This window comes from Chelonia mydas, chromosome 9, assembly GCF_015237465.2.
Source record: "Chelonia mydas isolate rCheMyd1 chromosome 9, rCheMyd1.pri.v2, whole genome shotgun sequence".
Taxonomy (NCBI): domain Eukaryota; kingdom Metazoa; phylum Chordata; order Testudines; family Cheloniidae; genus Chelonia; species Chelonia mydas.
Window position 1 is genome coordinate 84,174,770 of NC_057855.1, and position 13,998 is coordinate 84,188,767.

At 44.2% G+C, this 13,998-nt stretch overlaps 1 protein-coding gene across 3 annotated transcripts in view; it reads left to right on the top strand.

The window, feature by feature from the left end:
* The window catches only part of LOC102941784 (synaptotagmin-like protein 2), a 68,251-nt gene that overhangs the window by 17,042 nt on the left and 37,211 nt on the right, over window positions 1–13,998 (top strand). For 2 of the 3 annotated variants that reach the window (XM_043522614.1, XM_043522613.1), the window contains 2 exons: window positions 6,233–6,362; window positions 6,959–7,518. In XM_043522614.1, coding sequence (XP_043378549.1) covers window positions 7,418–7,518 — 101 coding nt within the window. In that variant the 5' untranslated portion in view covers window positions 6,233–6,362; window positions 6,959–7,417. The remainder of the gene's footprint in view (window positions 1–6,232; window positions 6,363–6,958; window positions 7,519–13,998) is intronic. The other variant, XM_037909144.2, reaches the window with a different exon arrangement.

Here is a 13,998-nt window from a genome sequence, read left to right on the forward strand (position 1 = left end):
AGCCACTGGGAATCATCCCAGACCTACAAAACGATGCAGTCGCACCAGTCTGTGCTTGTTTCACGGGCCCAGCGTCAGTGTCCACGGCATAAGCCTGCCCCATTGCCACCAGCATGGCCAAATTGCCGGGGTCCATGCTTTGAGAGAAGTCTGTGTCTGTGTCCATGTCCTCATCATCTTGTCACCGCGCTGCCATCGCCTCCTCGCCTGCGTTTGCGGGTTCTGGTTATGCATATACTGCATGATAATGCACAAGATGTTTACAATGCTCATCACTGCCGTGGTGATCTGAGCAGGCTCCATGCTTGCTGTGGTATGGCGTCTGCAGGAGAGCAGAGTGGCAGCGGAAGCGGTCGTTCAGTGATGATGGTTTGCAGACCTACTGCACTGTCTGCTGCCAGGACTCAACAGCTGAGCGGGCTGCACGCTTGCCGTGTTATGGCGAGACAAGAACAGCCGAGCAGAGTTGCAGCAGAAACGACCCTGCAAGACCACTAGGAGAGCAGAGTGGCAGCGGAAGCAGTGGCTGACATCCAGCAAGGTGGATTCATGAGAGCAGAGTTGCAGCGGAAGCGGGAACCCATGAGAGACGACATGGAGAAATTCGCTATCGAGACAAGAGCAGGAGAGCAGAATGGCAGCAGAAGCGGTGGTTCGATGATGACGGTTAGCAGCCCTACTCCACCGTCTGCTGAAAGCAGTATGGCGCCTGCACGGAAAAGAGGCGCAAAACGATTGTCTGCCTTTACTTTCATGGAGGGAGGGGTGACTGACGACATGTACCTAAAACCACCCACGACAATGTTTTTGCTCCATCAGGCATTGGGAGCTTAACCCAGAATTCCAATGGGCGGTGGAGACTGCGGGAACTGTGGGATAGCTACCCACAGGGCAACTCTCCGAAAGTCAACACTAGCCTTGGTATGCACTCCGCCGACTTAATGCTCTTAGTGGGGACACACACAATCGACTGTATAAAATCGCTTTCTAAAAATCGACTTCTATAAATTCAACCTTCTTTCCTAGTGTAGACATACCCTTAGATTCTAAGGGTTGCTCTGACTGAGGTTCTACTTCCCCTGGCAGCTCAGGAGCCTGTTTTGCATTTGCAAAAACCTCTTGCTCTCTGTAGACTCTGTTGTAACCACCCTCCCAGCTTCTGTTACACCACAGCTGAAGAGGACACAGTTGGTAGGTGAGAGCCTTCTTCTGTGTAGCGCCGGCCACTTTTAACAGTTTTCCTGTCTCCTCTCCATGTTCTTTTCATTTCAATTTTAAACTTTCACTTCTCAGCCCCAATCCCTTCCCTTTATTACTTACTTTCTTTCTCCCTCTGCAGCTCTTTGTATCTGCACTGTACAGTTCATTTTAAGATACATTTGCACAGACAAAATGGAGCATAGGTATGTGCAAATGCTGAACAAAGTACAGTGAAACAAACCAGCAAGTTGGTAATCATGGTGTCATCTGGGCATCCCTGAATGTGCTGAGTTCCTCTTTATTCCCCGTTGTTGCTTGCTGAGGACGCAATCTTGGAAACACATTGTCCTTGTGGCTTCTTGTCGCCATGGAAAACGCATTATTTCTCATGCCCCTTTTTGAGTAGTGTGGCTATGTGACGGTGCAGGACAGCCCAGCTGGGGTTAGGGAAGAGCCAGCAACTCCCAGGCCCAGCTCGCTCCCTGTTAGTGTCTCAAGCTTGTCCTGACAAACACTCCCAAGTTATCCTGTCTGTCTTCTGGTTGATTTGTTGAATGAAGTGGTAATTCTAACTAATACAATCAGGACTCTCTTGGGTAGGGGTAGCCTTGCACCTGTTTCATAGCCCCATCTGGAACTCCTGGCTCAATTCCACGAGAGGGCTATGGGCTTTGCTGGCAGAATTCTACTGAAGTCTGTGGAGTTACACCAGCAAAGAATCTGGCCTGGGATCTTCACAAATAGTAATATGTTCCATGAACTGTTCCATGTCTGTCAACAATGGTGGAGCCTGAAATGGGTCTTTGTGAGCTTATCTCTTCTAAGGGTGAAACTCTGCCCCACTGAAGTCAATGGAAGTTTTGCCTTGGACTGCAAATCTTGCTTCACTGAAATCTAAGAATTCAGTTAGGGCCAATCCAATACCCACTGATGGCACTAGCAAGACTTCCATTGACATCTGTGGACATCGGCCGAGTCCTTAATGGTTAGAGCCTTTTATATGGGTTTTCAAGATTGCCTCCTTTAAAGAAAGTGGTCTTTTTCTATCAGTAACAGGTTGGCTTTTTCTTCCATTCTGCTGATGAAAGCAAAATGAGTCTTCCAAATGTCTTACCTTTTCCAAACGTGTATTGCTAATTGCTATTATTGCTTCTGCTTTTAAATATGGTGCAATTTCCTTGTTTTTGTCCCAGCCTACCAGGTATATCTTAACTGATGGATGTGTTGTGAAGTGCTTACCTCTTGGTGCTCTACAGTCTGTAATTCTGTTACGTTGTCACAGGTTATTTGGTAGTGGGGGGGGGAGCTAGAATAGGTGACCTCTGCAGCATGCTGCTATGTTCACCTTGCCATGAATAGTCTTGCAGGGGACAATTATTTCCTTTTACTGGTTTTGTTGTGTGTTAGGCAAAGGATGGAGATTATTTTGTTAAACTGACATTTTCCTATATCTTTATTGAATTAGTATGGAAAACTGTATATGTTCCATATCCCATTTTTGTTCTGTAAGGTGGTGTGGTCCAGATCTGGATGACTGTGTTGATCTAGTTCAGTGGTCTCCAAAGTGGGGTGCGCGCACCCCAGGGGGTGCACCAGAGGATCCCAGGGGGTGCGTGGCAGGAGGAGTGCCGCTGGACAGCACTCCGCCGTTTTTTTTCTTCGGCGGCAGCTCTGCACGCCTGCAGCAGGTCTTCCCATCTTCTTTCTTTGGCGGCACACCTGTGGCATGTCTTCCCCTCTCCTTTCTTCGGCGGCACCATGTGGGTGCATGATCCAAAAACTCTGGAGACCACTGATCTAGGTGATAGCGTGGTATCGACTTGTCAAATATTCAGCCAGCATTAGCAGTGGCTGTTGAAATGGGATTTGTCCGCCAGATTTGCAGATTAAAGCTTCTAATTTGGCTCAGTTTCTCTTTCGTATGCAGAGCACCGTAGAATAAATGGAATCCACTTAGCCTGCAGTGTGTGGTATCGTTAATCTCGGCACATACCAGTGTTGAGGAAGAAGACATGCGACACTCAGAAACAGGATGTACACTGTAAAAGGAGATCTGAGACTGGAGTGCCCTGTAGATAATCTATAGATGACAAATGTCTGTAAACAGCTAACTGGCAACAGTCTTCTTCTGGCACCATTTATCTCAATGGCTTGTATTAGGCTTCTTTAAGAAGCCCATTGGCATAGCTGAAAAGCGCAGCATACACAAGAAGGCAGCTCCTCTAGTAGCCAACTTTCCAAAAGGAGCGGTGGTTTCATGCATAACTAGGCTAACAAGAGCTTCATTTTCACACAAGTCTTCCCCCAAACTGGTTTATTTAAAAGAAAAAAAAATCCCAGAAGAAAGCAGGCTCCTCTGTAAAGAAAAGGTAAAATAACTTGAAGGTAGTAGCTTACAATACTTTAGAGTCCAGCCTTATAACACTTATGCGCGTGAGTAATCCTTATTCCTGCAAGTTCTCCTATTTGTAGTCTGTTGGACTGGTTCCCTGAATAAGAACTGAGCCCTTAAGCCTTCTTTACACAGGTGGTTATTTGTACACCCTTGTTCAAACCCTTGAATAAACTGGTAATTTGAGTTCTGAGTAGATTAGCCTGGAGGGCGGGGTGGAGGTAATTCAGTTGTGCATACACAATACAAATTATAACACACAACAAACAGTCAAGTCGCAAAAGGCACAGGAGCAATTAAAAGCTCTCCAGCATGATCCAGGACCATAGAGGATCTAAATGTACTTTAGCATGGCACTTAAGATTACAAATATATTCCCTTCAAGTCACAACAGTTTATTAACCCTCTAAGCATAAAAATGCTTCAGAGAAAGTTAGGTGTTTGGCCTCTCCCTTTTTTTTTTTTTTTTTTTTTTTGGTCCTGGGATTTTGAGCTGGTGTGTGTGCTCAGTGCCATTGGTTACAGAGAGATAGCAGGGCTAATTGGAGGAAAGTTAATTGATTGCTGATTTTTGGACCAGATCCTCAGCTGGTATACATGGGCACAGCTCCATTGAACTTGAGACAGAAGCTACTGCAGTGAAGGGTGCAGCCAGCCTGGAAGGATGGCCCTAAGGAAGGAGTGTGGCAGTAGACGTATCAGATAGCCGCCTCCATGTTGGTCACGCTCTACTTAACTTGTGGGGTTTCCGTGGACCTGGAAACAGACTATTCCAATTTGACCTCTTTGGATTTCTCTGCACAACAAACTTTCCTCGTGTTGATCTTTCTAGGAGGTTCTCCTTCAGAGATTTTCCTATCAAGGTAATTAGATGTAAAAGACGCTTTTGAACATCTAGTACGTTCCCTTTGTCAATGCAGGGATGGGCCTTGTTGTTACTGAATAGGGGAACATTACAACATATTGTCACCCCTCTCCCATAGCAGATTTGGGAGGAGAGAGGACTACTTCCAATATAGAAAAATATTTTAATGAAAGAGAGAACAAATGAGACCTAGGACATCTATGGGAAGAAATGTTATGGAAACGGTATATGTTACAGAATGCAGTGTTCCTGCCTGATAACATTCAGTTGATCTTATTCCTGTTGATTGTGTCTCTAGATACTAGTAAACAAATTACACGCTATTGCCCTTATCTTAAAATACCGTGGTGAATAACTGCAGGTTTTCCTGTTTCAAGCCTGAGTCTACAGCAACAGAGGTGTAATAATATGCAGAGCAAACATCAAGAAATGCTTTGGCTAAAATCATAAAGGTGACAGTTTTGCTTAGCTCCTATGCCAGTAATTTCTGTTTACTTCTGCGTGGCTGGTCCCAATGGCTTAGCAGCATTGAAGTCAGCTACCTAAACAGCAGGTGTTTAGGAGGACAGGAGGAGAACAGCAGGTTCTCACAATTTAAAAACAAAACAACTTTTCCACAGTAAACGCTTCAGGTAGTTTGGAGGTTTTTTTAAACAGCAGGAGAACAGCAGGTTCTCACAATTTAAAAACAAAACAACTTTTCCACAGTAAACGCTTCAGGTAGTTTGGGGGTTTTTTTAAACCTGTTTTCCAAAAAGAGGGTGTTGGCACTTTGTTTGTGGTGGGCTTTAACTTCCTTTTTTGACCTCCTATACCATAATGAAATAATTTACTAAAATACAATCTCCAGAGGGTAAAACAGGACACTTTAACTAGTAGATGCTTTGTTTATATATGTAGGTAATTTTTTGTTCGTAGTTTACTAGGTTGCTGAGTAAATGTGAGTCATTGCTGGAGAGATTCTCAAGTAATTTTGGCCGAAATTTCAGGTTTTGTTAAAAATTAAATAAAAGTTTTGACAAAATAAAGAGTAACAAATATTTCATGGTGCATTTTATTTGAACTTAAACATGTCCTGGAAATGTTGGTTAAACTCATCATTGTGATAGTGCATGAGAACCAGTAGGGGAAAGTGACTGGAAACAAACATGAAATTGCTCTGTGCAGTTTCATACCAAGCTCCTGATTAAATGTACATTTCATGCAGAAGTGGTGAATTTTTTTGAAGTATTTCTGTTTTAATCCTCTAAAGTGCTACTGGTAACACAGGTAAGAAAATATGATGTTGGTCAGACAAAAACAGTATTGGCAACCCCAAATATACATAAAACTTGAGTCAGCCCCCTTTCTCCCCCCTTCCCCTCCAAATTATGAGATTGAGTGTGGTTTTTTTAGGTCAGGGAATTTTAAAAACAATACCTTTTGAGTTCATTTTATGGCTTTTGAACCTTTAGGTTTCTTTTTTTTTTCTCCCCAGGTTTTTCTTTCTAACCATGAGGGCTAGAAATCTTTTTTTTCCTTTTCTTTTAAATGACAGCTGAGTTGCTCCCATTATCACCTGACTTCAAAAGCTGAGGCTTTAAGAAATGACAAATATCACAAAATTCATGATCAGATCGCAAGGGTTGGCAACACTGGGAAAAGTGCTCTTGTTCCATGTGGTTCTGTGAGCTGCCTGTTTAAATAGAAAGCACTTTAAAGGACTAGAGTAGAAATCGCCATATTCCATGGATAGATAGGTTTTTGTTTTTGTTTTTTCCATGTGTGCAAAACAGGTGATTCTGTGCTGGAGGTAATATCCACCGAGCATCTTTCATCACTACCTGGAGACCACCTTTAACTTCCCTTACTGCTGCTTCATAGTGACCTCCATTTGAAAGAACCTGGAGATAACTCCCTCTACAGGTGATCAGGGACCTCTTTACCCTCAAATTGGCTAGAGCGTGGGGCACACTGTAACAGAGCAATATGTGATCTGCTCTCCCTCTCCACTTCTGTGCTCAGTGCCTGCTGGACCACAGAATGATTTAAGAATCCTACTGTTTGAATAGCAAATACAAATGCAGTGTAAGGAGACCTGCACACACATTACTAAATGAGCAGCATTAAGGTTCTTTTTGTAGATTAACCAGCGATAACAGTTAGCACTTACAAACCATTTTTTGGATCTCTTAAGTGGGTAAGTGTCTGACATTCACCTCCTTCTACAGGTGGGGAAATGGAGGTGATGTGAATTAATACCTTGCCTGTGTTTCTTACCTGTTTGTTTTAGAAGCAGTTTGCTAGGGAAGCTGTTTACGAGTTCCCATGAAGCTGACTAAAATAAGCTTGTGTCATGGTTAGACTGATACCGTATCAAGAGCTGTCAGAGATGGGGAGAAAGACAGAACAGCTTGCTATGGGACTTGTGCTTAAGAACAAATAAACACCCCGAATGTACACATTCAGTCACCATATGTCATGTTTATCTATAAAGGCATCTCTGTGCTATTTCTTTGCAGGGACAACTGAACTGCTCTTGAGATGACTTCTATACTGAGGAGGACACATGCCAGAAGTTCTGGTGATTGATGTCTAATGTCAGAGTCGGTCCTTGATCCCTTCTGAGGCAGCTAAAGCCAGTGGGAAGCTCTCGTCTCTATATTTGGATATTTGATTGACTGTATGTGAGGCAAAGGAAAGAACATAACTGTGGAGAGAGGATTTGAGGTTTTTTTTTTTTCCCTTGGCACAAGCAGGCATTCTGTATAGAAAACCATGCCAGAGAACTGCTTAGTGCCTTGAAGTACGAGTCAAAATCTTAATGCAACTTCCCTCCAAGCCATGCTTTCAAGCTCTAATACTGTTTGGCACACTGAGCCCCTCTGCTCAGGGAGCTGCTGATGGCACCCTCACAATCGGCTCTCAAATAGTTTCTGGTCTGTCGGTGCTCCAGCTGGCTGCAGATCATTACAGAAAAGATGCTGGACCTAAGCTTTCTGACAGAAGAGGAGTATGAGAAGCTTATGAAGGTTCTGCAGAGAGATGCAGAGTTGAAGAAAAAAGACAGTGATCGTATCAGGTAAGAGAGCTTGAGTGCACACAAATGCTGATCTGTGAGGCTCATCAGCCTAGGATCTCCCCACAACCCCACTTCCCAGCGGTGTGCATGTGTGAGGGCTGTAGGCTACAGTGGTTCTTTTTTCCCCCGTTCACTGTCAGAGCCTGAAGAATCCTTCTATTTCCCCTCTTGCCTTTTCTACCACGCTGCTGTGGCCACCAGGAGAGCTGGGCACAACTGTCTGTGATTCCAACAATAACTCTCACATGCTTGGAGTCATGTTTGAGTGATGGGAGTGAAAATACAGGAGCAGCAATTGAAGTGAGTCTTCCCCCTTGGAGTGTAGATGTTTCCTAGGATTTATTTAAATGGGAGTCTAAATCTCTACCTTGTCCACTTACAAGGCTTTTCCATGATGCTTCTTACTGTGGTACCTGAGTGCCAATGCACATTAATGACCACATCCTCCCAGCAGCCCTGTGAGGGAGGGCAATATATGATCTCTATTTTATAGATGGGGAGCTGAGGCAGAGAGACTAAGTGATTTGTCCAAGGCCACACACAGAGCTGTGGCAGAACCAGGAAGAGACACCAGATCTGCAATGCCCTAACCAGAACACCATCCTTCTGCTGGTTTGATTTTTCATTTGCATTCTGGCTGGTTTGTTAGTTGTTGCTGCTGCCACTTCTAAAATGCCAGCCATTAAGCTATTCTGACTGGCAATAAGCACAAGGCTTAAAAATTTGGGGCAGCCAGCCTGGCTCTATGAAAGTTTACACTAGTGATATGACCTTTTGATATTTTGCTGAGTCAGAAAAGCCTGTGCCCATCATGAGGGCAAGACACACTGTCTAGGATGATGGGTGGGTAGCACTTCTACAGCAGCCTCTGAGGAGCCTTTGTATGTCTTGCCCTCCAGCTAGAGGAAATTTGCTCCAGAGACCAGATAGTGGTGGGGTGGGAATGTCAGAAAGCATGACTGGAGTCCAGTCTAATCTTTTTCTAGCATAGCAATCTTGGGTAGGGTTGTGATTTTTGTTTTCACTGTGATTCTATACTGGCAGAAGCTCTAGTGTAGAGGCTGTTATACCAGCCTAGCATCATTTGTGCAGGGAACCAGTGTAAGCAATACCAAATGCAATTTTTTTCTGGCATAAGCTGCATCTGCATGAGGAGAGTTGAAGGGAATATATTAACAAACCCTTTCTAGTGTAGACTAGGATTTAGACAGAAAGAACATGTGACTGCAAAAGCCACGGTTGGCATTAATCCAAATTATGGTTTTAATATCATGATTGCCCTCCTAAAATGCAAAATAAATTGGCCATACTGTTTAGTTTATGGTATTCTTTCTTTCTTTGCTAAAATTTGGCAACGTTTCCATTTGCAGTGGTGTTGGTTTTTTTTATGCACATTTAAACTCCAGTGCATAAGGTCTTAGTTTGGAAAGAGTAACAGATTTTTAACTGTGGTGATGTTCGTGGGCCCTCCTCTAATACAATTGACCTGGTTCAGTGCTTTTCTGTAGGGGATGTCCGTGGCTGATTTCACTGTCTGACCTGCTTTTGAGCAAAACTCTGGTGGTAGTTGGGAGAAGCTGAGTAAAGTCAGAGGCGATACGATGGATTTCCACTACTGTCAGTGAATTCAGAATACATCTCCTAGTTTTTATGTACTATTACTTCTCTACTAGTCCTTGGTCCAAAATTTTCTCCATTGTACGCACCAAAGTGGGGGAGAAAAGGAATGGAAATTAGGCCACAAAATGACCTAGATCCTAAGTGGGGAGAGTGGTGGATTTAATATTGTGTGTTCTCCCAAGCATGCTACTCCATGTGTTCTGGGATCCACAGGCTTTCAGGGGACATATTAGCATTGAGTCCAGAGGATTCCACCCTCAATGGACTCTGCTTTATACTACAGGGTGGAGTGAGAGGCCAGCTAATTGAATGCAGGGCAAAGCCCTTCAGAGGGGTGATCTGGGGTGTTCTCTGAGTTTGTGGTCCTTGTCCCTCTCCTCCTACCTGATGGGAATTTTGGATGTGAGCTCTCAACTCTTCGAGTTTGGATAAAGCATTACCCTTCCCTGGATTTGTTGCAGGAAGAGTAGCAATGTAGGTGAACCCAGGTATACCCCTAGTGCTGGGGAACTCTGCTAGCTGTGCTGATGGTTAGGGGATAATAGGGAGTCTGTAATATTGACAGAAGCAGTAAATTCTAATGACATTTTGTTAGGAAGCAATGTACTGTAGCAAGCAGGGTCTGCGCCCTTTACCCACCACACCTGCTCTGAAACAAGAGGTCAAATTTGACCCTTTATATCTTTGTATCGGTATCCTCTGGGTTTTTAACATCCCCTTTTGTTGGTAATTTGATCTTGGTGGCTCTTTTTCCTCTGGCACCCTCAGCAATCTCCATAGGGTTGGAAAACCTTTTCCTTGAATTGTATTGAATACCGGGAGGTAGAGCCAGCTAACTCGGCAAAGTTTCTGTCCTGTAAATGTACAGGTTAGCAAACAAAAAACGTACTAGCTGGGGTGCCAAAAAAGTCAGCTGGGTGTGCCAGGGCCAGTTACAGTACAGCGGAGTGCTCGGGAAGGACAGCTAAGTACTTGTATGCCAAAAATCTGCTTGGTGTGGTGGCCAGGAGAAAAAGGGCTGTCCAGAGAGGACGTTGAGGGGCCAAATTAATCCCTCGTGTGTAACTTCAACGGGGGATGCATTTGACTCAAGACGTTCCGGAGCTCATGAACGATACTTGTGGGATTGACAAACAAAGGTAAAAGAAAAGTGCAGAGCCTGTAAAACCTACCCTAAACAGGCTCCCCAAAGCAAACTGCCAAAATGCAGTGACCAGTGCCTCCAGCTTGGATTTGCATATGTGGGGACAGCTGAAGACCCATGTTCCCCATGTACCATTCACTGTGATTTCCTGTCCAGTTAATGCATGAAGCTATCTTAATTTTCTTGCTGTTCTGACCTAACCTTTGTAGCACTAGGCAGGTAAATTGCCCACTCTGTGGGCAGGAAGTTATAAAAGTATCATGAAGAAGGACACAGGTGCTGTGATCTTTGTGTTTGGCATTCGTTGATATTATCCAAGTAGGAGTGCCTTTTACTAACTTTCCTCTTTCAGCTGGCAGGGGAATGGTTTCAAACTCCTGCCGCATGATTCGGCTACTTGCTGCATTAATAATGAGGGAGTGCAGCTGTTTGATACTGTAATGAACTGGCTAGTGCATATCCCTCAAAGCCTGCTAGTGGATGGGATCACAACTGCTCATCTGTATGTCATGGGCACTATACTGTTAAGAGCTAAGGAGATTCTCCTTTATCTCAAGTCCTGGAGCAGGAAGATAAGGGTTTTTTCCCCATTGTCATCATGAAGTTCCCAATGGCCATGGTGTGCAACACTGATTACCATACAACTCTTGGGTGACCACAGGTTTGTTACAATACATAAGATTTTTATAGGGCCCTCAGTCTGAGTCAGAAACATTCATGGATTTAGCCTCACAGTGGCCCCATAAGGAAAATATTACGATGCCATTTTGCAGATAGGAACCAAGGCTCAGAGAGTTGAAAGAGTTTGCTCAAGTTCCTGAAGGATTTATTTGGGCAGAGTTTAAAGTAGATCCCAGTTCTTTGATCTCACTACAAGAGTTCACTCCCTCCTTCTTGTCTATGACCATCTATATTTGCATTTGAGTGGGGAAGGAACTGAAGTAGTCAATGGGGGAAGTACAATGCTGGGATTTTCTAACCTGAGCAGGGGAAATAGCCACTGGGTTTCCCTTAATTTTATTGGCAGCTCTGAAAATCTGAGGCCCATTGTCTGCTTTCTTCAGTCTCGTGTTCTGAGCTATTTCCACTTAGACCAATATATACTGGGAGGATGTGACTGGCCATGTTGCATAGGAATGTTCAGTCACGGAACGTTTGCAATGCCTGGGAAACATAGCAGCCCCATGGAGCATGCTCAGTCAGTCTCTCATCCAGTTCATACCATAGAATATTTGATAGTGAGAAAGAGCTTGGGTGACCCAATCAATTCCTCAAAGAGCCCTTTCGAGAGGTAAATTGCAGCCCTAGCTCTTCATACCAGCTCTTATCTCTGTCCAGTTCAGAGTGTCGAAACTCATGGCGGGAAAGGCCTCACACATAATGTTCATCTATCAGGGGAGCTCACACATTCATGGTGACTGCATCTCCTCTGGGACAAATACTCCTGTTTGCGTCTGACTTACCAAATGAGCAAGGTTAGTTACCAGGCCAACCGACCAAGGTGATCCCCTCCCGCCCCCTTACTGCCTAGCTGACTGGCACAAATCAAGTGAGCTGTCCAGTTTCTTACTGTTGTGGCAGCTATTCATTAGCAGACATGAAAAGAGAGACTTGTCTAAGTCTTGGTTGAAAATTTGGGCCACTCAATGGAAAAGGATTGTCATACAGGGAGTTTGGATCTGCAGTGCCTTTCTGGGCCAGCTGTCACCATGCACTAGCTTGTCACATATGGTTGGAGCAGGGGCGGCTCATCAGCTCAGCAAGTGAGGCACAGCCTAACCAAGGATTCCCAGAAGTTACAAAATACATTTTACATAGTTTTTTTTTATTTAACAGATAAATATATGCAGATTTGAGGACCAATTGTGATTTGATTTAAATGTCACAACTCTCGCTTTCCGGTAGCAGAATACAATGTTAGAAAGTATGAAGAGTGTAGTGTTGCGTGAGGCTCAAATCTTGTTATAGCTAGTGCCTCGCAAAGCTGCCTTGTCACTATGGCAGCTCACCATGCCTAGGAGTCCCTTTATAAGGGCGTTGCTGTGGTTACCACTGTTTGGCGAGGCCACTGCAGGATTGTAGCAGTTAGGCCCCATCCCTGCCCTCTGCAGCCCAGGCTTGTGCCCTCTGGCTCCCTCCCCCATGGGGTGGGGCCACATGTATGTGCCTGAGGAACCAACACGGGTGGTTCCAGCTTCCAGGTCCACCTGCAGCTGCTTCACTGTAAATAAGGCAAGCTGTTCATAGCTATTAAATGGTACATTGGGCAGCCGTGGAAATAACTATTTTTTTGTGATTTGTGCTTCCCTGGTCAAGGGTCACCATCCATCACTGGGCTGGAGATTTTTGTTTAAGGTGTGAAACTACAAAGTTGCTTCACCATCCTTCACCCTCGTAGACATCTCCTGGGATAAAGAGAGTAACTTCAGTTGACCGAAAGAGACCTCAAAGTTCTGCTGTTTGTTTAAGCCTTTATAACCCATCCCTTTGTGTCCGGAGGGTGTTTGCACCAAACACCATATTCAAACTCAACAGCGTTTCCATGCAGGGTCATGGCCTGTGTACCTAAGAGCAGGCACCTCCAGCCCTTTAGTGTTTGTTTAATAACATCTTAAATCTCATTCATAAATAGTCATTGTTGCTCATATTGTGAGCATCACGCTTTGACTTTCTGTTTGTAACACAGTGATTTTTAGTCTTTGAGGGTAGTTATGCAGGCTTCCGCGAAAGCAAGACAAAAGTATCAGATTTTTAGTCTGGTGTTTTGTTTATAAAAGTACAAAAGTATTTACTGTGTCTCTGTCCTTTTTCCAGTATTAAAGTAACTACCATAAGGAAACAGAGTTTCACTGTCGATTGTATTTTAAAAAATGGTGTGCAGAAGTGTCACCCAATATGGGTCCAGCTTCTGCCACCCTTGCTCTGCAGATAATCCTATTGAAATGAATGGGACAACTCAAGAAGTAAAGGTTTACTCACTGTGAGTACGAACGGCAACAGCTGGTCCATAATTGTTCACCTGCTGCCTAAGTATATAAGTTACCCTGCTGCCTACAGAGGTTTTATTAAAATATGCATTTCCTGATGGGAGGGATGGTAATCTTGGTCTTAACTAGTTATGGACAGGCACTACTGAATAGTCACCAGTTGGCTGGGCCAGACAGCTATAAAATTGGAGAGAGAGTAGATTACAGTATGTTCCAGTGAGTAAAATACTGATTGGGTGAGTTTTAAACAGGAAACACAGAAGCCTACAGTATTAGAACATCTAAATGTGATGTACCTGCAGCTGTATTCCCTTGGGCTGTGATCTCAATTAATCCACAATTTAAGCAGGAATAGGGTGGGTCTGTAACTGAATGGGAGACCATCTAGGATTATGCACTTGCTGCAGAAAATGTTTTTGGTGATTCAGTGAATGGCAGTCTTCCCTCTCGACCAGAACTGAACCAGTGCCCTGGCTAGGCAGGTGGAAGCAGCTGAGTTGTAAAACCAGGTTCCTGTCCCCTTGCAATCACGCATGATACTGTGGCACATTTAGTAAGAGCAGAGGTTTTTTTTAAGCCCAGCGTCTTTCCTGAATTCCCTCATAAATAATTATATTCAGCCCACCTAAATTTCCTTGCTTGTTCAACTGGGTGTGGTATTCTTCACCTCCTGTCCTTAATTTTTAAATCAGCTGCTGTGATCCATCCTGGCCACATTTCAGTGGGGTT